This window comes from Pristiophorus japonicus, chromosome 12, assembly GCF_044704955.1.
Source record: "Pristiophorus japonicus isolate sPriJap1 chromosome 12, sPriJap1.hap1, whole genome shotgun sequence".
Lineage (NCBI taxonomy): Eukaryota > Metazoa > Chordata > Chondrichthyes > Pristiophoridae > Pristiophorus > Pristiophorus japonicus.
The window spans coordinates 84,572,452-84,595,248 of NC_091988.1; the positions used below are offsets into that span (position 1 = coordinate 84,572,452).

At 51.1% G+C, this 22,797-nt stretch overlaps 1 protein-coding gene and 1 pseudogene across 1 annotated transcript in view; both read left to right on the top strand.

The window, feature by feature from the left end:
- The window catches only part of LOC139276796 (zona pellucida sperm-binding protein 3-like), a 42,786-nt gene extending 32,403 nt beyond the window's left edge, over window positions 1–10,383 (top strand). The window contains exons 9-14 of the mRNA XM_070894798.1: window positions 8,830–8,898; window positions 9,510–9,626; window positions 9,697–9,788; window positions 9,873–9,937; window positions 10,101–10,223; window positions 10,295–10,383. Coding sequence (XP_070750899.1) covers window positions 8,830–8,898; window positions 9,510–9,626; window positions 9,697–9,788; window positions 9,873–9,937; window positions 10,101–10,223; window positions 10,295–10,383 — 555 coding nt within the window. The remainder of the gene's footprint in view (window positions 1–8,829; window positions 8,899–9,509; window positions 9,627–9,696; window positions 9,789–9,872; window positions 9,938–10,100; window positions 10,224–10,294) is intronic.
- Window positions 10,384–13,251: 2,868 nt separating this feature from the next.
- Window positions 13,252–22,582, top strand: LOC139276797 (zona pellucida sperm-binding protein 3-like; annotated as a pseudogene).
- The last annotated feature ends 215 nt before the right edge of the window (window positions 22,583–22,797 follow it).

Genomic DNA, 22,797 nt, shown 5'->3' on the forward strand with positions numbered 1-22,797 from the left:
CCCCCCTCCCCTCCCTACACCCCCCCCCCCTCCCTCCCCTCCCTCCCTCCCCCTCCCCTCCCTCCCTCCCTCCCCCTCCCCTCCCTCCCCTCCCCCCCTCCCCCCTCCCTCCCCCCCCCCTCCTCCCCCCCCCTCCCTCCCCCCTCCTCTCCCCCCCCCCCCTCCTCTCCCCCCCCTCCCCTCCTCCCCTCCCCCTCCCCTCCCTCTCCCCCCCTCCCCTCCTCCCCCCCCCCTCCCTCCCCCCTCCTCTCCCCCCCCTCCCCCCTCCCCCCCTCCCTCCCTCCCTCCCCCCCCTCCCCTCCTCTCCCCCCTCCCCTCTCCCTCCCCCCTCCTCTCCCCCCTCCCCCTCCTCCCCCTCCCCTCCCCCCCCCTCCCCCTCCCCCCCCTCCCCCCCCCTCCCCCTCCCCTCCCCCCCCCCCTCCCCTCCCCTCCCCCCCTCCCCCCCCCTCCCCTCCCCTCCCCCCCCTCCCTCCCTCTCCCCCTCCCTCCCCCCCCTCCCCCCTCCCCTCCCCTCCCCCCCCCCTCCCCCCCCCCTCCCCCCCCCCCCTCCCCCCCCTCCCTCCCTCCCCCCCCCTCCCCTCCCCCCCCTCCCTCCCCTCCCCTTCTCTGTTACACTGTTTCTCCCTCTCTCTCTCTGAGAGCCCTTCCTTCCAAATTTAATTTAAAAAAAAAACCAATTAAGACAACTGAGCAGAGGGAGCAAGGCCCCTCCCCAATTGCCAACTAGGGGAGAGGTACCTCGTTAAGAGCTCCTCTGCTTCAGTCTTTTAGATAAGAGGCCTAATTAAGACCATTAAGGCCTGTGACTTTGGGGTGGGTGTAGCCCTTAAAGGGACCCCGTGATGGCGACCCCATCCACGCCGGTGGCAGGGCCAGCAAGGACGTATGCGCAGGCGGTGTCCACATCCACGGCACCTCCTGCGCCACCCGCTGCCCTGCCACCATTTAGATTAATTACTAAAAAACACGGGGTCAAGAGCTACACTCACCCCACAATGACCATCGAGGAGTGCGTGCGGGCGATGGCTGGGGTAGTCGGCCCCTCGGCCATTGTCGCAGCCTCCAAGATGTCTGGGAAGGCCGTGTTCTTCCTGGGGTCGGAGCGGGCGGTGTCCCTGGCCCTTGAAAAGGGGCTCACGGTGGGCGGGACGTTCCTGCCGGTGGACCCTCTCGAGGCCACCGCGCAGAGGGTCATCATTTCAAACGTCCCGCCCTTTGTTCCCGCTGAGCTCCTCCTCCCTCACCTACACCAACTGGGGGAGGTAAGGTCGGGGATCAACCCCATACCGCTCGGCCTCAGGGAGAACAGCCTGCGCCACGTGTTCTCCTTCCGCCGCCAGCTCTTTGTCCGGCTGGCGCGGGAGGACACGACGGAGGGCAATTTTAATGTGGTGCACGAGGGGACTGCCTACCGCGTCTTCTGGACGTCGGACGGCGTGCGGTGCCATGCCTGCAGGGAGGTGGGGCATGTTCGTAAGAACTGCCCCGCCTCCAAGGCCGCCAAACCACCGAAGGCGGCCAAGGCTGGCGCCGCCGCCACCCCTCCCCCTAGTTGCGTCCGCGTGCCGGGAGCCGTAGGTGCGCGGGCATCGTCGGAGGCCTTTGTTTTCAGGGCCTCCGGCGGGGGGGAGGGAGAGCGTCCGACCGGAAAGAAGGCGCGGAAGAAGGCAAAACATCAAGAGGCGGGTCCCCTCGGTGCGCCAGATAATTTGACCACCGCGCTCAGCCCAACCCAGTCACCGGCGAGCGCGTGGTGCCCCGAGCCCGTGCCCGAGCCCTTGAATAACACCACAGAGGGGCCCGGGCGCGGGAAAGGAAAGGAAAAGGGGGGGGCGGAGCGGGAGGCCTCGGCAGACATGGGGGTCTCCCTGCCTCCGCGCGCCCCCAGGAACAAAAGGAGGCGCGGCTCCGATGAGGCGGAGGGGGAACAACATCCCTCCGCGGAGGAGTCGGTGCCCGCCGCGTGTCCCGCGTCCCCCACCAGCGCTCCCAAATTGCGCTGCAGGCGCGAAGAGTCTGTCCCCGGGGAGGGTGAGGCAGTCGAGGCTGCCCAGCCGCTGCCTCCTGGGGATGGAGTGGAAGATCTGCCTGTCGTGGGGGGCGTGGGGCCAGCGGAAGAATGCATTGCCGCCGGGCCGGGCGTCCCGGGGACTGAGGCGGGCGGGGCCGAAAAGGCCGAACCTGAGCCCGCCCAGCCAATACCCAACTTCCCCCGGGAGTCGCTCGACCCGGCAGAAACACGAACTGATTTTAATGAAACTGTAGATGCTGGGCCGGGGGGTGGCAGCGGGGAGGGGGAGGAACACCCACCCTCGCCCCTTACTTTGGAGCTGGTGCACTTGGGGAGCCTGGGGATTTCCCATGGCCGGGTCTCTCCTTGTTCCCCGGTTCCTGGGGCGGAGGGGGAACCCCTTCCGCTGTCATTTCCCGACCCAGCACCATTTTTAAAAGAGCCCAGTGGGGACTCCTCTGCCGACGATCCTGGGGTTGGGATCGGGGCAGTGCCAGGGCCGGTTGGAGCGGCCGGTTCATTTGCCGTACCTTGTGCGGTCGATGGGCTGGCTGCTGGCGGCCACCTCCCGGAGGAGGACGGGGACTCGGTGGGGGACGCGGGTGAAGACCTAGAGACCACCGCCAGTGAGGCGGTGGATCTGCTCGCGGCCGCCGCTGAGGCCCTCCTCATTCCTGCAAAGGAACTCCGGGACTTTTTGGCCCAGAGCCGGGGTCGCCGCGACCAAGCCCGACTGGCCCTGGAAAAATGGTCCGAGCCGGAGCTGATCAAGGGGTCCGTCCGCGCCGCCGTTAAAACCTTGGCCGCGGGCGGGCCCTTGACAAAGGAGCAGCACCTTGAGCTGCGCGAGCTCGAGGGACTCCTCGCTGGGCTGCGGAGGGAGCGGAGTTCAACAAAAGACTCCGCTCCCTCCCCCACAATAGGTTAAGGTAGAGGTTGCACTATGCTTTTGCCATGAAGATAACCATAGCCAGCCTCAACATCAACGGCGGCAGAGGGGCACGCCGTAGATTTGACAATTTTTCGCTCCTGCGGGAGGGGAAATATGCGGTGTGCTTCCTGCAAGAAACCCACACCGTTCCGGGAGACGAAGCCACGTGGCTCCTGGAATGGCAAGGAGAGGTCCGCATGAGCCACCTCACCGCCATTTCTAGTGGGGTGGCCATCTTGCTGGGCCCGCATTTTCAGCCGGAGATCTTGGGGGTCGAGGAGCCCGTGCCAGGCCGCTTGCTGCACGTAACGGTTCGCCTGGGGGACGTGCCGCTCCATCTCGTGAACGTGTACGCCCCTCATCCCGGCCCGCAGCAGACGCGCTTCTTTGAAGAGGTGTCCGCTCTTCTTGGCTCCGTCGACGTCGGCGACTGCATTGTCCTCGGGGGGGATTTTAACTGCACCCTCGAGGCGAGGGACCGCTCCGGTGCCCCGCAGTGCATGACGGCGATGGAGAAGTTGAGGGACCTGGTCGGGTCCTTCGACTTGGTGGACGTCTGGCGAAATCTCCCCCCCGACTCCAGCGCCTTTACTTGGGTGAGGCCTGGAGTTGGATGGTCTAGAGTCGACCGCCTTTACGTGTCTCGGGCGTACGTTTCCTGCGTCCCGGCGGCCTCCATGCAGCCGGTGCCGTGTTCGGACCACCACCTGGTGTGGGCGGAGCTCGCTTCGCTCCGCGCGAGGACTGGGTCCGCGTACTGGCACTTTAACAACCGGCTGCTGGAGGACGTGCGGTTCCAGGACTCGTTCCATCGATTCTGGTCCGACTGGAGAAGGAAGCAGGGGGGCTTCCCCTCCTTGAGGCTATGGTGGGACGTGGGCAAGGCTCACGTCCGCGTCTTCTGTCAAGAGTACGCGAGGGGGTCGACCAAGAGGCGGGCGGCCAGAGTCGGGCGCCTAGAAAAAGAGGTGCTCGACCTGGAAGCCCGTCTCGGTCAAGTCGTCCAGGACCCGGCCCTGCGGACGGTGTACGAAGCGAAGAAGGCTGCGCTGAAGGACCTGCAGCTCGTCGGGTCCCGAGGCGCGTTCGTGAGGTCGCGGATCCGGTTCCTGCGGGATCTGGACCGCGGCTCCCCCTTCTTCTACTCGCTGGAAAAAAGGCAGAGTGTCCGTAAGCAGTTCTTGACGCTGCTGGCCGACGACGCCCTCCGGATCCGAGACGAGAGAGCCGTCAACAACAGGGTCCGTGAATATTACGGGGCTCTGTTCTCTCCGGATCCGTCCAGCGAGGAAGCGCGTAGAGTTTTGTGGGAGGACCTGCCGAAGGTCAGCCCGGAGGGCGCCGAAAATCTGGAAGCTCCGCTAAGCCTGGCGGAGCTGACCGGTGCCCTCGCCCGGCTCTCGAGGGGAAAATCCCCGGGGCTGGACGGGCTGACCGTGGAGTTCCACAGGGCGTTCTGGGACGTCCTGGGGAGCGACTACGCGCGGGTCCTGGGGGAAAGTCTGGCGACCGGGGAGATGCCCCTCTCTTGGCGCAGGGCAGTCATCGTCCTGCTGCCTAAGAAGGGCGATCTCCGCCTCCTTAAGAACTGGCGCCCGGTCTCCCTCCTCAGCACAGACTACAAAATCTTCGCCAGGGCGATGTCTGCTCGCCTTGGTGCCGTGCTGGACCACATGATCCACCCCGACCAGTCATACACGGTCCCGGGCCGGACAATCCACGATAACATCCATCTGGTCCGGGACCTCATCCATTGTTCCCAGGAGGCTGGTCTGTCGGTCGCCTTCCTATCCCTCGACCAAGAGAAGGCGTTCGACAGGGTGGATCACGACTATCTGCTCGGAACTCTGCGCGCTTTCGGGTTCGGGACGCATTTCGTCGCCCGGATCCGACTTTTGTACGCCGCCGCGGAGTGTCTGATTAAGGTTAACGGGTCCTTGACGGCGCCCCTTCGCTTTAGGAGAGGGGTGCGCCAGGGATGCCCCATGTCCGGCCAGTTATATGCTGTTTGCGTGGAGCCTTTCCTGCGCCTCTTGCGGACGAGGTTGACGGGACTGGCTCTGCAAGGGCCGGGCGTGGAGGTCGTCCTCTCGGCCTACGCCGATGACGTGCTCCTCGCGGTAGAGGATCCCGCTGACCTGCGGAGGATGCGTGAGTGCCAGGAGATTTACTCGGCCGCGTCCTCCACCAGGATCAACTGGGAGAAATGTTCCGGACTCCTGGTGGGTCAGTGGCGGGTGGACTCCCTGCCGGAGGAGCTCAAGCCTTTTGCCTGGAGCACGACCCATCTCCTCTATCTGGGAGTCTACCTTAGCCCCGACGAGGGAGCCTGGCCGGCGAACTGGCAGGAGCTGGAGGCCAAGGTCGCCGCTCGCCTAGGGCGCTGGACAGGACTGCTCCGAGTGCTGTCCTACAGGGGTCGAGCGCTAGTCATAAACCAGCTGGTGGCCGCAATGCTGTGGTACCGGCTGGTCACTTTGACCCCTCCCCCTGCGTTTGTCGCCAAGATACAGAAGAAGCTGGTGGACTTCTTCTGGAACAACAGGAAGCACTGGGTCTCTGCTGCGGTATTGAGTCTCCCGCTTGAGGAGGGCGGTCAGTCGTTGGTGTGCGTCAGCGCCCAGCTCGCGACTTTCCGTCTTCAGACCCTGCAGAGATACCTTTACGTCGAGCCCCCTCCTAGGTGGTGTGCTCTGGCGAGGTATTTCTTCCGCCAGCAGCTCGACCTCAATTATGACACGCAGCTCCTGTTTGTGAACTTGGGGGGTGCCAGGACCGCCCTCCGGGAGCTGCCTGTCTTTTACAGGGAACTCATCAGGGTCTGGAACAAAGTCTCCACCAAGCGCAGCTCTCCGCCGGCTGGAGTGGCGGCCGTCCTGCAGGAACCGCTGCTCGGGAATCCGTACCTCCACGGCCGAGGCTTTATGTGGCGGTCGGAAGAGAGGGCTGTGGCTGGTGAGGTGACCAGGGTCAGGGACCTGCTCGATGGCGGAGGAGCGGGCTGGATGGTGCCAGACATGCTGGCGCGGCGCCTAAATTCTGCCAACGTCCGCCACGCGGCCGATGCCATCGAGTCGCTAAAAACAGCTCTGGGCCCTGACTCCGTTAGGTGCATCGAGGAGGCTCAGGCACGTGGGGAGATCCCGTCCGAACTGACCCCCGTCTGGACGGAATTCCTCATCGGCGCCAAACCCCGGAACCTCCCTCGGGGGCCGGCGCCTCACAACTTGAGCCGCCTCGGGGAAATCCCCTCCGTGCCTTTCAGTTCCGCGCGGAGGGGTTTCCTGTACGGGCTGCTCCTGCACACCCTCAACTTTGCCATCCTCGCCGGCCGTCCGGACACGCCATGGCGTACCATCTTGCCGTCCGGAGGAGGCGGGGGTCCCCGATGGAGGGCACTCTACGCAGGGGTCCTCCCACTATTCATCGGGGACTTGGCCTGGAGGGTGGTGCATGGAGCAGTGCCGTGCAATAAATTTTTAAGCCGGTTCACGGACTCCCAGGCCGCCTGCAATTTCTGCGGTCTGGAGGAGTCCGTGTTCCATGTTTTTATTGAATGCACAAGGTTGCAGCCCCTGTTCCACTATTTGAAGGGGCTGCTCCTGAAATTCTGGCTGCACTTCAGTCCCACTCTCCTGATCTTTGGGCACCCTGTGCGGAGGGGAGCGGGTAGGTCCGAAGGCCTCCTCGTAGGACTGCTGCTGGGCACGGCCAAGGGTGCCATCAGCCGGTCCAGGCAGCGGGCGGTCGAGGGGGTCGTTCAACCTGACTGCCTGCCTCTCTTCCGCTCTTACATCCGGTCCAGGGTGTCCTTGGAGATGGAGCACGCGGTGTCCACCGGTACGCTCGCGGCCTTCCGCGAGAGGTGGGCACCGGAGGGACTGGAGTGCATCATCACGCCCGGCAACCAAATTTTAATTTGATTTTACGTTTTTTAAGTTTAATTTGTTTTAATTGCCGGTGCTTTTAGTGTCCCCCTCTCCTTTTATAGGGGGCACTGGAAAAAAGGAAAAATTTGATTTTAGTGCCCAAAAAAAAAAACCACAAAAAAACCCCCAAAAAAACAAAAAAGGGCCTTGTAAATGTCTTGTGTGTGTCATCCAGGTCGGGTGGCACGGATACATGTTTTATGTTTTCGCAGGTAAACTCAAAAGAGTTAAAGGGGGATCAGGGGACTCCCCACAGAGCACAGTTGAGCTGCATTAGTTTGTATTATGGGGTAACTAGTGAAGGGTTTAGGCTCTCTGTTGGATTGGATTGGATTGGATTGGATTGGGTTGGGTTGAGTTGAGTTGAGTTGTTCTGATACCAGGCAGTGGTTTAGAAACTGGGACTTCCCATGGAGCATTGAGAAGGCCACTCGTGTCCCTCATGGCCCAGCTTTTGGTTCTGGTTTCAGTAAGTCTGAGGGGCGAAGTGTGTCTCCACTGCAGACTGTGATGGTGCAGTGTGGAGAGCAGAACCTGCTGGTTAGTGTACAGATGGGATTATTTGGAACCAGGCACCTGATTAAAGCAGCTGATCTGACCCTGGGGTCAACAGGTTGTCGGCCAACTGGTGTCTACTCTCAGAACCACACTGTCCTATTTCACTATGGGCTCCATGAATGTGACAGCACAGTAAAGGTAATGTGATTCTTGATCTAAAACCTTATGCAAACAATGGGCCACTGGGAGGAGGAACATGGGCATAAACTAGTTGGGATGAATGGACTGTTTGTGCTGAACATTCAATGAAATATTTGGACCTGTAACAATATGATTTTAATGTAAGCTTTCATTTTGATTGGATTTCATGATCAGAATATTTTAGTGAGGCCTGTTTAAATGAGATACTCATGGAGGTTTCTTTCCCTGATTCAATGTTTTATTGATTGAAAATAAACTGGTCATCTGGACTGAAATACATGGTTACTAGACTGCCTTGAGCAATGTAACAGTGGAGGATGAGATGAAGGGTTGTGGCTACATGGGTGATTTTTGATGTACATTTGGTGGTTTAGTTTTGATTTCTGAGATTGAACTCTAACTGTAACCCAATTGATGTTATATTTCACAATTGTAGAAAATTATGGCAACTGATTACTAAACATTCAAGGGATCTTTTATGCAAAAATGCTTTGACAGAATGAGGCATTTTTCATCAAATTGAGCTGCCCCTAGAGTAAAGGCAGAACATGCTTATGGTGAAATTGTACTGAGGTAACGTAGACTGAAGGAATTCTCAGGATTGTTGAAATTTGGAATGTTATGTCTTGCATAGTCAGACTAGATACTGCGAGCTCAAAGTAAGATGTGACCATAGTCCTTTTATTACAGATCAGAGTGCCTCTCCAGCCTGTGAGACCTCTTTTTTTTTAATAGATACTGATGCTCCCAAGGCATAGTGGGATACCTTGGTACTCCAGGGGATAAGTCCTCTGGTGGTTAGACATGGTATTTACAGGTTTACATGCATCACCATAAGTGACCATAAAATACTGAGTCCCAATGGAGCAGTTATCCCTAGTGCTGTCTTCCATCCCTAAACCCCTCTGCCTTTCTACCACTCCACCTGTTTATGGCACTTATTAAAACTTTGCTTATGTGGCCAAGCCTTTGGTCAAATATCATGTGTCGATTGGTGCCAAACTTTTTTTCTGAACCTCCCGTGAAGTGCCTCAATGTTTTATGTCAAGTGAGTTTTATATAAATGCACAAGTGCTTGATTGAGGTTCCCTTCCCCCAGAGGCTGACAATATCTCTTCAAATGCATTTAGATAGGCCTGGGACTCTAATTAATAGAAGTATGAATTGCTGTGTGTGTTTCTCTAACCAGTGCTCTCTTGTCCAAGAATAACTCCCTTGTTCTGTACCTGACCCTGACCAGATCACATTTTCTCTCCCAGATGATGGACAACCTGCTGATTTACACCACCCACCTGTACTACAAGCCGAGCCGTATTGGAGGAGTCATTGTGAGAACCAGTGGAGCAGTTGTCCCTATTGTGTGCCATTATCCCAGTTAAGGTGGATGATTGACAGGCTCTCCTTTCCTCCAATGGTGGTGGGGTTTGTGAATTGGAAGTAAAGCTGGCCTTGCTCCTTCCCACAGGAAGAGGACAGTGAGCAGCAATGCGATCAAGCCCACCTGGGTCCCCTTCTCCTCCTAAGGCAGGAGAGGGACGTCTGTCATTCTCCCTGCGTCTGCTGACTGGTAAGTGATCATCAATTATCTACAATGCCTGTTTTACCCATTCCTTGGAATCAAGTAAGGAACCCAAAGCTTGTGTTCCTGCTCTCATTCCCTTTCCAGCTAACTGGAGTGCAGAGCGTACCTCCAATATCTACCACCTGGATGACCTCATTCACATCAAGGCCTCTGTGATGACCATGAACCACATGCCTCTGAAGCTCTATATTGACTGCTGTATAGCTACACTGAGCCCAGACCAGGACTCCACCCCCAGATACAACATTATTGACTTCAACGGGTAAGGTCTTTATCTGGGCTGCATAAGTCACACACAACTCTTTGGTGGAGGGAATCCATTCTTAATGATGCAGCTCTTTCTGACCCTCTTTCCAGTTGCCTGTTGGACAGCCGAGACGAAGACTCCTTTTCTTCGTGTCACCGCGAGATCACCTGGATAAACTTCAGTTCAAGCTGGATGCATTCCGTTTCTTTGAAGACGACAGGGACTTGGTAAGAGGAGACCAGATGTTGAGACAGTGAGCGTTTGACACTGAGTAACTCCTGCATGTGTCTCCTGCAGATCTTCATCACTTGCCACCTGAAAGTAGCTGCAGCAGATCAAAGGCCAGATTCAGTCAACAAAGCTTGTTCCTTCCAGAAGACAGCCAACCGGTGAGTGAAATCTAACCAACAATGGTGATCCTCTTTGGTCAGAATGCATTCATATGCCAATGATGTGCTTCCTTGTTTGTTTAGATGGTCCCTGGTAACTGAATTGGACCTGTCCATGGTGGAAGGATCTAATGAGGTTTGTGCCTGTTGTGATGGGGGCAACTGTGGAGCCTCGAGATTGTGATCTGGAGGAAGACTTCACTCCAGGGACAGGAGGGAGGTCCTATCTGAGCTGGGTATGTTGTGGTGATATTGGGTGTTGGGGCTATTGTTCGATGTTTGTTTGTAACTGGATGGAATGAATTGTTGCAGACTCAGAGCCTGTGTGGGAGGGTGAAGTCTCCCTTGGACCACTGATCATTCTGGATGCTGATCTGAAGGACCTGGTCCATTCGATGGGAAGTGAAGCTGAGGAGATTCCGAGTTCTTCTCCAGGTGAGTGTTGACTTTGAGAGCCCAATTCCAGTCTAGTGACTCCTGACTCAATGGCTTCTCATTATCTGCAGGTGAGGTGCTTCTGGCTGTGACGTTGGCAGCTGGGGCTCTGATCTCAGCCACTCTGGTGGCCGCCTTCTTCTTCAGGAAACACACCTGAATCCTTTGTCTTATTTGGGCTTTTCTATCATTTGTCAAAAAATGGAGTAATTTTGAAATGTGAAGTGCTTGAATTAGTCTTTGGTCTTGGTGTTTTGAACTTCAATTGTTTCAAAGGCCCCTTTGCCTGTGTTTAAATTCCACATTTCCCTTGTAACTGTGTTTTTTTTTTAAAAAATGACTAAATTCCTAGTGCAGCTGCTTGTGCTATCATGATACTGGTCACGGCGCCCATCCCACTCCCACTTTCCCTAATGAGCCCCGATTCCCTCCGAATGTTTCCAGCACATTTGTCGGTCCCGGTTCTCTGATTCAGTGAAATGGCCTTTTCCCATCTGCAATATTTTACATCAGTTAAAGGCCACAGGGTTTTTATTTTCATCCCAAATTGGTCCCAGTAGTGTGCAGATCACTGTTGGAAGGTTGAAATCCCAGCTGGAACACAATATTGAGTGAAAAATTGGGTCTGCCTGTGTGGCCCTCCTTGGTAGAGCAAGACTGCTAATGCTGACAGGTGAAGAATGAATGAGTTTATGCAGCCGAGGGCAGCCAACACCCTTATAACTATTGGTGTGAGTCAACCATTCAGCAGAGAAAATGAGGGCCAGGGTGGAGTTACTGCAGATTATATAAATGTGTTTGCAAACTGTTGCCATTTTGCTGGTAATGGTGCCATTCAACTGGGCTTTCTCCCAAAAGACTGACTCACTGACCCTAGCAGCTCCTTTACTCCCTGCACCTGCTGCCTATTTCCTTTCTCCTTCACCTGATTGACAAACCTGACTGAACAAATAATATATGGGAGAAAAATTCCAAGCTGAAGTGGAGCCTCCATTGGCTGATTTCAATAGTCGCAGGATATTGAAGTGGGTTAGTGTTGCAGCTGGTGACGTATGCAGGAAGAGGATTTGGGGAGTGAGGGGTGAAATTCTTCCAGGAAAAGGAAGACCAACCAACGTAACATGGTGTTGGAACAAGTGGCGGTGGTGAGGGATGAATTATCATAAGCTGCAGAGAGATTAAGGTGGCAGACCAGTGCTGCCAGCTTTCTCCCTTCAGTGAGCAGGTCCCTGGGGTTAGTGGCTGCTGCCGCCATCACAGACATTGGAGGGGGGTGGGGGGCAGTGTTGCATTCGGATCACAGCCACCATTTTGCTCGGCTGGATTCCCACCTAATGTGGCGTGTTTTTTTTTTTAAAGCTGACTTATAAAAATTTTTAAATCAGTGGTGAGAATACTGAACCTACTACCACTGAGTGGTTGAAACAAATAGCATAGATGTATATAAAGGGAGGTTGGACCAGTATGTTGAAGGGATATGCTGCTAGATTTCAATGAAAGACTGGAGGAGGCTCAAGTGGAGCATGGACTGATTGGGCAGAATGAACTGTTTCTGTGCTGTATATCCTGTGTAAAATCCCAGGCTGCTTGGCAAGCCATTTGCAATATTTTTGCAGACCATTGGTTGAGAACCTCTGATCTGAAAGACACGAGGCCTAGATTTTACTGATTCTCACCACCTGCCACTTTGGGGTCAGTTGAAACTTAGCAGTACTTGAGTTTAAAAGGATGGAACCTGCACGCATACAGCACAGTAGGAGGCCACTTGACCCTTTTTGCCTGTATTTAACATCGAAGCATGGAAAATAGGAGCAGTAGTAGGCTTTTTGATCCTGTACCACCATTCAATATGATGTCTGATTCGCTCGCTCTCTCTCTCTCGCTCTCTCTCTCGCTCTCTCTCTCTCTCTCTCTCGCTCTCTCTCTATATATTCCTGCTTTCCCTCCATACTCTTTTTTTTTTTGTCTTGCAAAATCTCAAATATATTCCATGACTTAATTTCCACAGGTTCACCACCCTCTGAAGAAATTTCTCATGTCCTAAATTTCCTACCCCTTATCCTGAGACACTGACTCCTTGTTCTAGACTTCCCAGCCAGGGGCAATATCCAGTCTGTCCAACCCCATCAGAATTTTATATATTTCAATGAGATCTCCTCATTCTCCTAAACTCTAGTGAATACAGGCCTAGTTGACTGATTTCTCTCCTCATATGACAGTCCTGCCATCCTAAGGAATCAGTCTGGTGACCCTTTGCTGCACTCCCTCTATGGAAAGTATATCCTTTTAGTATGTTAAATCTATCATCTGGTGACTGACCCTTCTGCTTGAAAGTGTTCTCCTTCCCATTCCTTATGAAAACCTTAATTTTTTTGAAAGTCTCCAATAAATCTCCCCTTCAACTTTACAAATAAATCTCCACTCCTCTGGATTAAATACTGTGCCTTTTTAAATGGATGTAAGTAATAAGGTGCTGCTGTCATCTTTCTACAGAAAGTAGATGGGGTTACAGACACCCAGCATTCAGTCAGCCAGGAAGTTGTGTGAGCAGGTTCTAGTCTCTCTCCAGTGCCAAGGGAATAGACCAAAGCAGCATCTCCTTAATTGGCTACTGCAGGTAGGTATGTTTTGGCCTCTGTGTACTGTAACTTCACTAAATGTGATCCACATTTAATATCCCTCAATGGTTAGTTGTAATTGTCTTAATTTTCTACAGGTACATAGAGAGAATAGTTAAGGTAAATGTTGGCCATCTAGAGAATGAGACTGGGGAACAGGGAAATGGCAGACATTCAACAAATATTGTGTAATCTCGGTAGACCATGTTTGACTGCTCCAATCATTGACCTGGACCTTATATATTTGTCACTGGTCAGCATCCAGCACCTGATGGCCTCCCTGCAGTAAGCTGGCTGCTGTGCATTCTCCCTGCCCCGCAGCAGGACAATGGAAAGCGTTGTGATGTCGAGGAAGCCATGCCCCTGTCACTCCCTGCTCCCGGAGGCAGGCGGTCTCATGTTGCCCAAAGATGGCACCCAAACTCACCGCAACCCCCGACAGTAAAAAAAGCCCTTCCACCCAAAGGTGCCCCGCCGCCGACTCGGTAGCCAAATCTCTCCACCCGCACATGTACTTGAGTAAGTCTGCAGGGAGGTTGTGCGCTGCCCAGGACGCTCCTCCATCCTCCGCAGTGGCTGTGAAACACGTCTGTCCACCAGTAATCTCCCACATGGAAGGTTACTGCACAAGATAAAAGTTCATGGGGTTGGGGGTAATATATTAGCATGGATAGAGGATTGGCTAACACAAGAGTTGGGATAAATGGGTAATTTTCCACTTGGCGAACAGTAACTAGTGGGGTGCTGCAGGGATCGGTGCTGGGTCCTCAACTATGTACAATCTATTAATGACTTGGATGAAAGGACCGAGTGTAATGTAGCCAATTTTGCTGATACAAAGATGGGTGGGAAAGCAAACTGTGAGGAGGACACAATCTGCAAAGGGATATAGACAAGCTAAGTGGGCAAAAATTAGCAGCTGGAGTATAATGTGGGAAAATGTAAGTTTATCCACTTTGGCAGATATAATTGAGAAGCAAATTATAATTTTAAATGAAGATAAATTGCAAAATGCTGCAGTACTGGGGGTGGGGGGGTCCTTGTGCAAGAAACTGTTAGTATGCAGCTACAGCAAGTAATCAGGAAGGCAAATGGCATGTTGGCCTTTATTGCAAGGGGGATAGAGTATCGAAGCAGGGAAGTCCTGCTACAACAGTACAGGGTATTGGTGAGGCCAGACCTAGATTACTGTGTACAGGTTTGGTCTCAGTATTTAAGGAAGGATATACTTGCATTGGAGGTTGTTCAGAGAAAGTTCACTAGGTTGATTCTGGAGCTAAGGGGGTTGACTTATGAAGGTAGGTTGGACCTATATCATTGGAGTTCAGAAGAATGTGAGATATTGACACAAGATAATGAGAGAACTTGGCCAGGTGGATGCAGAGGACATAGTCTCAGAATAGGGGGCTGCCCATTTAAAACTGAGATGAGGAATTTCTTCTTGAGGGTTGTAAATCTATGGAACTCTGTCCCAGCGAGCTGCAGTCATTGAATATATTTAAGCTGGTGATAGGTTTTTGAGCGGGCAGGGAAGGGAGCTTAGTTCATTATCAATCAGCCATGATCTTATTAATTGGCGGAGCATGCTCGAGGGACCAGGTTGCCAATTCCTGTTCCTATTATTCGTATACTTGTTCTGGGCTCCCTGACCAGAGGAAATATTTTTCCTGACCAATTCCTTTTAATCTACATCTCAGTTAGATCACCCTTTTTCCTTCTTTACTCAAGGAATACAATCCTAGTCTAAGCAGCCTGTTTCTATAATTTAACCCTTTTACCCCTAGTACATGTTCTGGCCAATATTTATCAGAATGATAGAGAACTGCCCTGCTCTTCCAATAGTCCTATCGGATATTTTACGGCCGCTAGAGAGGCCAGATGGAGCCATGGTTGAACGTCCCATCAGACAGACAAACCTCTGCCAGTGCAGTGCTACTTCAGTATTCAACTAGTGTTGGCCTGGATTTTGTGCTGCAGTCTCTGGAGTGGGATTTGCATACATGATCTTCTGACCTCCGGTAGGAGTACTACCTACTGAGGCAAATTCAATGGCTGATCTCCTCTGTACTAAACATTTTTAAAGGCACTGACTCTTATGGTACTGAGGCCAACAGAGCAGAAAATCCCAGATTTGCTGCTTGGTCTGCTCAGTGTTAGCCAATCTCAGTAAGGGGAGCAGTGTGGGGGAATAGAGTTGGCCTCTGACTCTTGGCTACTAAGGCGGCAAGTTAGCTGAAGATTCTTGCTCCTGATCACCATCCGGCCATCCTATCTGGAAAGTGCAGTTATGAGTGGATTCAAATTTCTGATGCTGTTTTCCAATCTCCCAACCCTACACTTCCCTCAATATCCCTTTCCCAACTCCACCCCTAGGCTGCAATCAGTATAAAACTCCCCTTGGGCTGTACTTGGTGCTTTATTTATACAAAAAGTTTACATGATTTGAAAATACCGATGTAATGCTATGTATAATGCAAGTTCTGATTAGTAATTTATGTTGCAAAGATATCTAACTGTAACCTCACCCATTCCATGTACTACACTTTTGATGACTATTACAATGTATCCTGAACTGTACCTCTACAATGTAAAGCAAGCAAATGTATTGAACGGAACCGCTGTCAGTATCCAAATGTATTGTATGGAATTGCTGACCACATCCAAATGTACTGGACTGCTTTTCAAGTTATTTTGTAAATTTTTAGTCAAAGCATATTTGGAAAAGGAAAAAAAAAACTCTACTTCCCTACCCTACCATAGTCAACTACTATAACCATGCATTGGCTGGGCACACAAGAAGAGCAGCCAATCCGGGTGAGGAATCTCTACGAATCAAAGCCTTCAGGCAATGAGAACATTGAAGTGGGGAACAAAAAGACCCAAATTAAAACAAATTGAACTTTCTCCTTTGGGCTTCAGGGATTCAAGGTATGGATATGACCCACCCTGATAAAATGGAAGACTCTATACTCTTTTTTTTTTTTTATACTCCCTGCTGCCTTTAATGATTCTGCCTGAAATAAGTTTGAGGATAATCTTCCCAACCCAGACCCACAGCACAAAACTAACTCTCAATCAGGTGCTTAAAAATGGTCATTCTCACTCTCCCAGCTCACAAGGAGTGTCTAGTGTGAGATGGGGTAATGCCACGCTTGTGTAGGGGGTTCTTGACCAAGTCCGCGCAGTGTTAATTTTCATTGTTGGGGTCAGCATTCCTCTCCCAAATCTCCAACCACCATTGTAAAAGGTCTGGGAATCTGGTACGAAAATGACATTGTGGGGAAAACCGGCCAGCACTGGATATAGGGTTGCCAACGCTCCAGGATTACCCTGGAGTCTACACAAAATAAAGATAAATCTCTACGACACTGCTGCAAGCAGAGAAATCACAGGAGCATTAAAATAAATTGTCGTCTTCATTTTCTCTGAGTACTTCTGTTTATTGATGATAAATATATTGGACAAAGGATAAAATGGTTGTCGGACTGGGAGTCAAGAATCACTTGAGTGGGTAAGGAAGCGACTCCGCTCTCCAATCAGGATGGGAAGGTGGGGTGTCCTCAGGATGAACGTGTTGGTGGAGGGGTTGGAGGTCATGTGATGAAACCTCCAGGAATATGTCCAAAGAGGAGTTGACCGTTCTACCTGGATATCGGAACAATCTGACTGGGTTACCGCCTCCGCATCTTATCCATTCATAGAGTAGCTTTATATATTACACAAGTCGATCTCTCCTGGTGTTGTTTATGGGAAGTCCAGGATCTCTTTCTTGATCGCTATAGGGGCCCTGTGGAAGATAATAGAGGCCCAACTGGTCAGCCATGGCGCAATAGGTAACATGCTCGCACCTCAGTCAGAACGTTGTGGGTTCAAGTCCCACTCGAGGGAGTTGAGCAGGTAATCCAGGCCAACACTTCCAGTGCAGTACTGAGAGTGCTGCACTGGCGGAGGTGCCGTCTTACGGATAAGACGTTAAACTGAGACTCTGCCTGTAATTCTGTCATTACAACAGTGACCACACTTCAAAAATACTGAATTGACTGTAAAGTGCTTTTGGATGTTCCGTGGTTGTGAAATGTGCTATATAGACACAAGGGGCTACATCTTCGGCTTTCCGTTTTCAGGGCGAAAACAGAGGCGAGGCAGGAAATTTACTGCCCAATTAACGTTAGCGATTAATTGCTTAACTTTCAACATTTGGGCTCTGTGCCAGAGGTGGAGCGCAAAAGGAGGCGTTGAACTACTTTTGCAGCACAAAAACAGGAATCTCGCCAACTTTAGTGCTGGGCCAGGAGCGCTTAGAGAGAGGCCTTGGGAGGGGAAAACACGTCAAAAAATCATTAGAGAAACATTGACAACATCCTTACCTCACAAATTGCTGCAAAAATAAAAACATTAAAAATTTTAACTTACCTTTTTTCCAATTTATCCAACTCACCACCGCTGGCGGGGCTGTGTTTTCCCTGGTGGTCATCGTGGGGCGCGTTTCGCGGCGTACGGGTCGAGTGAGACTCGAAACTCGCAGCGGTGTCACAATGTGAGCCGGTGCACACCTGGCGCAGCTCTCCCCGGTGTTTCTAAGCGCCACCGCAAAAAACGAATCGAGGATCGCGACAGGGTGAAAAACAGCTGACCGACAGATTTTTCGCCGCGGAGGGTCAAAACCCGGCAAAAACCCGATCGCAAATGACCCCAAAATCCAGCCCAAGTTCTTTCTTTCTTTTCACTGGGTTTACAAATGGATTGTCCATTTTACCGTATTAGAACCACACTAAAACATGCACATCGAGACACTCCCTCCAATGGGGCCGCGCCACACTACCTGAGCACAGCTTCTGCCGAAACCAAACCACAAGTTCCTGAGGCGGCAGTTAATCCCCCCAATAAACCACAGCCAGCTTCCTCCACATCTTCCTGCCAAGGTCATGAACAACACAGCACAGCACTCCATAAACCAATTAATCAGCAAGGCCAAGAATTATAGCAGGGCATTGGTTGACTTTCCCCCCCTTCCATAACCGACACTAAGGCAAATTGATCAACACTATGGGCCAAGATTAGTAAGCTCAGGACAAGCTCAGAAGTTAAATGTGGTGTCTGCTTGCCTGTCTGGTTCAGTTCCACCCTGTCCATCCTGAGTGAGCCATTGGGTCGTAGATCAGGCGCTGGGATTCCAGGGCTGGGACTAAGGAGTGAGCAGGGGAACGTTGGAGAGGGGGAGGAGGGCTCCGGGGAGGTCCCAGAGTAACAGAAGTGGGTGGGGGCGGAAAGGTAGTAAAGGGGATGTGGGGCAGGGACAGTTGCAGGGGGTGGGGGCTGGACCAGCTGGTTTGGCAGGGTTTGGACAGGGGGTGGGGAACAGTGTGAGTAGTGAGGTGCTGGGGCACATAGTGGCCAGTTGAAGGGAAAAGGTGCGTGGGTGGTTGTGGCTAGGAGGTAGGTAACAGACATTGGGGTGCAGGAATTGTGGACGGGGTGGGGTCAGTAGGTGGCAGCATCAGTGGGGGGAGGGGGCAGGGGATAGTTAGCAGGGTGCTGGAATTGGGGATGTGGGTGAGCTCAGGAGCCAGGAGTGGGAGCGGAGGGAAGCTCAATTGGCAAAAGAATTTTCAATGATAATCGAGAGAGAAGGAGAATTCTGTAATAATTTGACCTCTGACCCAGGGCCTGGCGAAGATAAATATTCAAAGGCCCAGACTGAGTGCAGCCCACGGGTTGGGAGGGTTCACTCAGCCTTCCTGTCTCTCCTCCTCGGTCTTGTCCATGCTCAGGTGGCCCTGGATAGGGAGCATGCGGTGCCCATTGTTACACTCGAGTCCTCCTGCAATCGATGGGTACCGCAGGGAAAGGAAAGTCTTATCGACACGAGTAATAATATTGTGATTTACATTATGAGTTTATTTTAGTTTAATAGGTGATGATGTTTAATTCTATTAGTGGTGCCGCCTCAGTTAAAGGGGCATTTGTGCAGCTGCCTCTCTGTTGGTGGAACTGGGCAATCCAGCATCACTTCTATTGATTTATTAAAATAAACCAAGACATGACCAATTCTCCACATGCAATCAGCTATTGGACCTCAACAGGTCACTGCAGACTGGATCAGGCTGTAGGGCAGTTAACCTGTTTAGATCTGAATCCAATCTCACTCTGAACAAGTCTCCAATCGTTTTCGGGTCTTGCACCAAAAGGATTAAAAAGAGCCCATGTACAGCTTTAAAACTAACAACAATCTACACTTATGTAGCACCTTTAACATCATAAGATGACCCAAGGTGCTTCACAGGAAAGTTATCAAACACAATTTGACACTGAGTCACAAGTGGAGATATTAGAACAGGTGATCAAAAACTTGTCAAATAGATAGGTCTTAAAGAGCGTCTTACAGGAGGACAAAAGCAAAATACTCCAGGTGCTGGAAATTTGAAATAAAATAGAAAATTTTGGAAATACTCAGCAGGTCAGGCAACATTTTGGAGAGAGAAACACAGTTAACGTTTCAGGTCGATGAACTTCCGTCAGAATTTAATGTCGATGACCTTTCATCAGCGTCTGAAAGGAGGAGAGAGGCAGAGAGGAGGAGAGGTTCAGGGAGGATATCCCAGAGCTTAGGGCAAAGGCAGCTGAAGGCACAGCCAGCAATGGTGGAGCAATCGAAATCAGGGAGACGCAAGAGTCCACAATTGGAGGAGCGCAGAGATCTCGGAGCGTTGCAGGGTTAGAGGACCCGAGGCAGGGGCGGAGTCGGGCAGTGGTACGGAGATGGAAATAGACTTCTTTCAGTTCAACATTATCAAAGCTCTTAATAAAATATAGCTTTGTATTTGTCTGAAGTTGTAAAGTTTGATTAAATATACATAGTTTGAATAGAATGTATGTTCTTTCGGTGTCTGTATATGTTTCTTTCATTATATTCTGTTTCAGTAAATCTTCAGTACATCAAAAAACAAAAGCTGAACTTGTCTTGTTCCCATCGACCCAGATAGTCTCCAACCTGGAGCATCTCCCAATCACTGACCCAGTCTGTGTGAAAAACTTTCTGGAAACAACCAATTACTAAGATTGTTGAATAGTCTATTGGTTTAGTTTAACCACACCTGCTCCAATTGTTTTCAGGTGACTGCAGGCTGTGTGTATAAAAGTGAGTCTGGGGGCTCTCCACAGAGCACAGTTGAGATGCAGTAGTTTGTATTATGGGGCAATTAGTGAAGGGTTTGCTGCCAGCTGCTGCTGGTTTTGTCGGAGTGGTTTGTTACTCTGATACCAGGCAGCAGTTTAGAAACTTGGACTTCCCATTGAGAAGGCCACTCGTGTCCCTCCAGGCCCAGCTTTTGGTTCTGGTTTCAGTAAGTCTGAGGGGTGAAGTGTGTCTCCACTGCAGGCTGTGATGGTGCAGTGTGGAGAGCAGAACCTGCTGGTCAGTGTACAGATGGATTTATTTGGAACTAGGCACCTGATTAAAGCAGCTGATCTGACCCTGGGGTCAACAGGTTGTCGGCCAACTGGGGTCTACTCTCTGAACCACACTGTCCTATTTCATTATGGGCTCCATGAATGTGACAGCACAGTAAAGGTAATGTGATTCTTGATCTAAAACCTTCTGCAAACAATGGGCCCCTGGGAGGAGGAACACTGGCATAGACTAGTTGGGCTGAATGGACTGTTTGTGCTGAACATTCTATGAAATATATGGACCTGTAACAATATGATTTTAATGTAAGCTTTCATTTTGATTGGGCTTTATGTTCAGAATATTTTAGTGAGGCCTGTTTAAATGAGATACTCATGGAGGTTTCTTTCCCGGATTCAACTTTTTATTGATTGAAAATAAACTGGTCATCTGGACTGAAGTACATGGTTACTAGACTGCGTTGAGCAATGTAACAGTGGAGGGTGAGATGAAGGATTGTGGCTACATGGGTGATTTTTTTTTTTATGTACATTTGGTGGTTTAGTTTTGATTTCTGAGATTGGTTGGGACACAGTTGGAGTTCCATGCTATTTCTGACTTGTAGAAAGAATCATGGGAACTGATTGCTAAATATTCAAGTGTTCTTTATGTAAAAATGCTTGGAAAAATTGAGGCATTTTTTCATCAAATTAAGCTGCCCCTAGAGTAAAGGCAGAACTTGCTTATGGTGAAATTGTACTGAGGAAACCTAGACTGAAGACAATCCTTTGAAAGAATTCTCAGGATTGTTGAAATTTGGAATGTTATGTCTTGCATAGTCAGACTAGATACTACAAGCTCAAAGTAAGCTGTGACCATAGTCCTTTTTATTACAGATCAGAGTCCCTCTCCAGCCTGTGAGACCTTTTTATTTTATTTATTTATTTGCATCACCATAAAGTACTGAGGCCCAATGGAGCAGTTATCCTGAGTGCTGTCTTCCATCTCTAAACCCCTCTTCCTTTCTGCCACTCCATCTGTTTATGGCACTTATTAAAACTTTGCTTTTGTGGCCAAGCCTTTGTCAAATATCTTGCGTCGATTGGCGCCAAACTTTTTTTCTGAACCTCCTGTGAAGTGCCTTAATGTTGTACGATGTCAAGTGAGTTATATAAATGCACAAGTGCTTGATTGAGGATCCCTTCCCCCAGAGGCTGACAATATCTCTTCAAATGGATTTGGATAGGGCTGGGACTCTAATTAATAGAAGTATGAAGGGCTGTGTGTTTTTCTAAACAATGCTCTCTTGTCCAAGAATAACTCCCTTGTTCTGTACATGTCCCTGACCAGATCACATTTTCTTTCCCAGATGACGGACGACCTGCTGATTTACACCAGCCAACTGTACTACAAGCCGAGCCGTATTGGAGGAGGCATCTTGAGAACCAGTGGAGCAGTTGTCCCTATTGAGTGCCATTATCCCAGGTAAGGTGGATGATTGACAGGCTCTCCTTTCCTCCAATGGTGGTTGGGGGTGGTGGGGTTTGTGAATTGGAAGTAAAGCTGGCCTTGCTCCTTTCCACAGGAAGAGGACAGTGAGCAGCAATGTGATCAAGCCCACCTGGGTCCCCTTCTCCTCCACCAAGGTGGGAGAGGGATGTCTGTCATTCTCCCTGTGTCTGATGACTGGTAAGTGATCGTCAATTGTCTACCATGCCTGTTTTACTCATTCCTTGTAATCAAGTGAGGAGCCCAAAGCTTGTGTTCCTGCTTGCATTCCCTTTCCCTTTCCAGCTAACTGGAGTGCAGAGCATACCTCCAATATCTACCACCTGGGTGACCTCATTCACATCGAGGCCTCTGATGACTGTGAACCACATGCCTCTGAAGCTCTATATTGACCGCTGTATAGCTACACTGAGCCCAGACCAGGACTCCACCCCCAGATACAACATTATTGACTTCAATGGGTAAGGTCTTTATCTGGGCTGCATAAATCACACTCATAACTCTTTGGTGGAGGGAATCCATTCTTAATGACTCAGCTCTTTCTGACCCTCTTTCCAGTTGCCTGTTGGACAGCAGAGACGAAGACTCCTTTTCTTCCTTCGTGTCACCGTGAGATCACCTGGATAAGCTTCAGTTCAAGCTGGATGCATTCTGCTTCTTTGAGGACGACAGGGACTTGGTAAGAGGAGACCAGATGTTGAGACAGTGAGCGTTTGACACTGTGTAACTCGTGCATGTGTCTCCTGCAGATCTTCATCACTTGCCACCTGAAAGTAGCTGCAGCAGATCAAAGGCCAGATTCAGTCAACAAAGCTTGTTCCTTCCAGAAGCCAGCCAACTGGTGAGCAAAATCTAACCAACAATGGTGATCCTCTTTGGTCAAAATGCATCCATATGCCAATGGTGTGCTTCCTTGTTTGTTTAGATGGTCCCTGGTGACTGAATTGGACCTGTCCATGGTGGAGGGATCTAATGAGGTTTGTGCCTGTTGTGATGGGGGCAACTGTGGAGCCTCAAGATTGCGATCTGGAGGAAGACTTCACTCCAGGGACAGGACGGA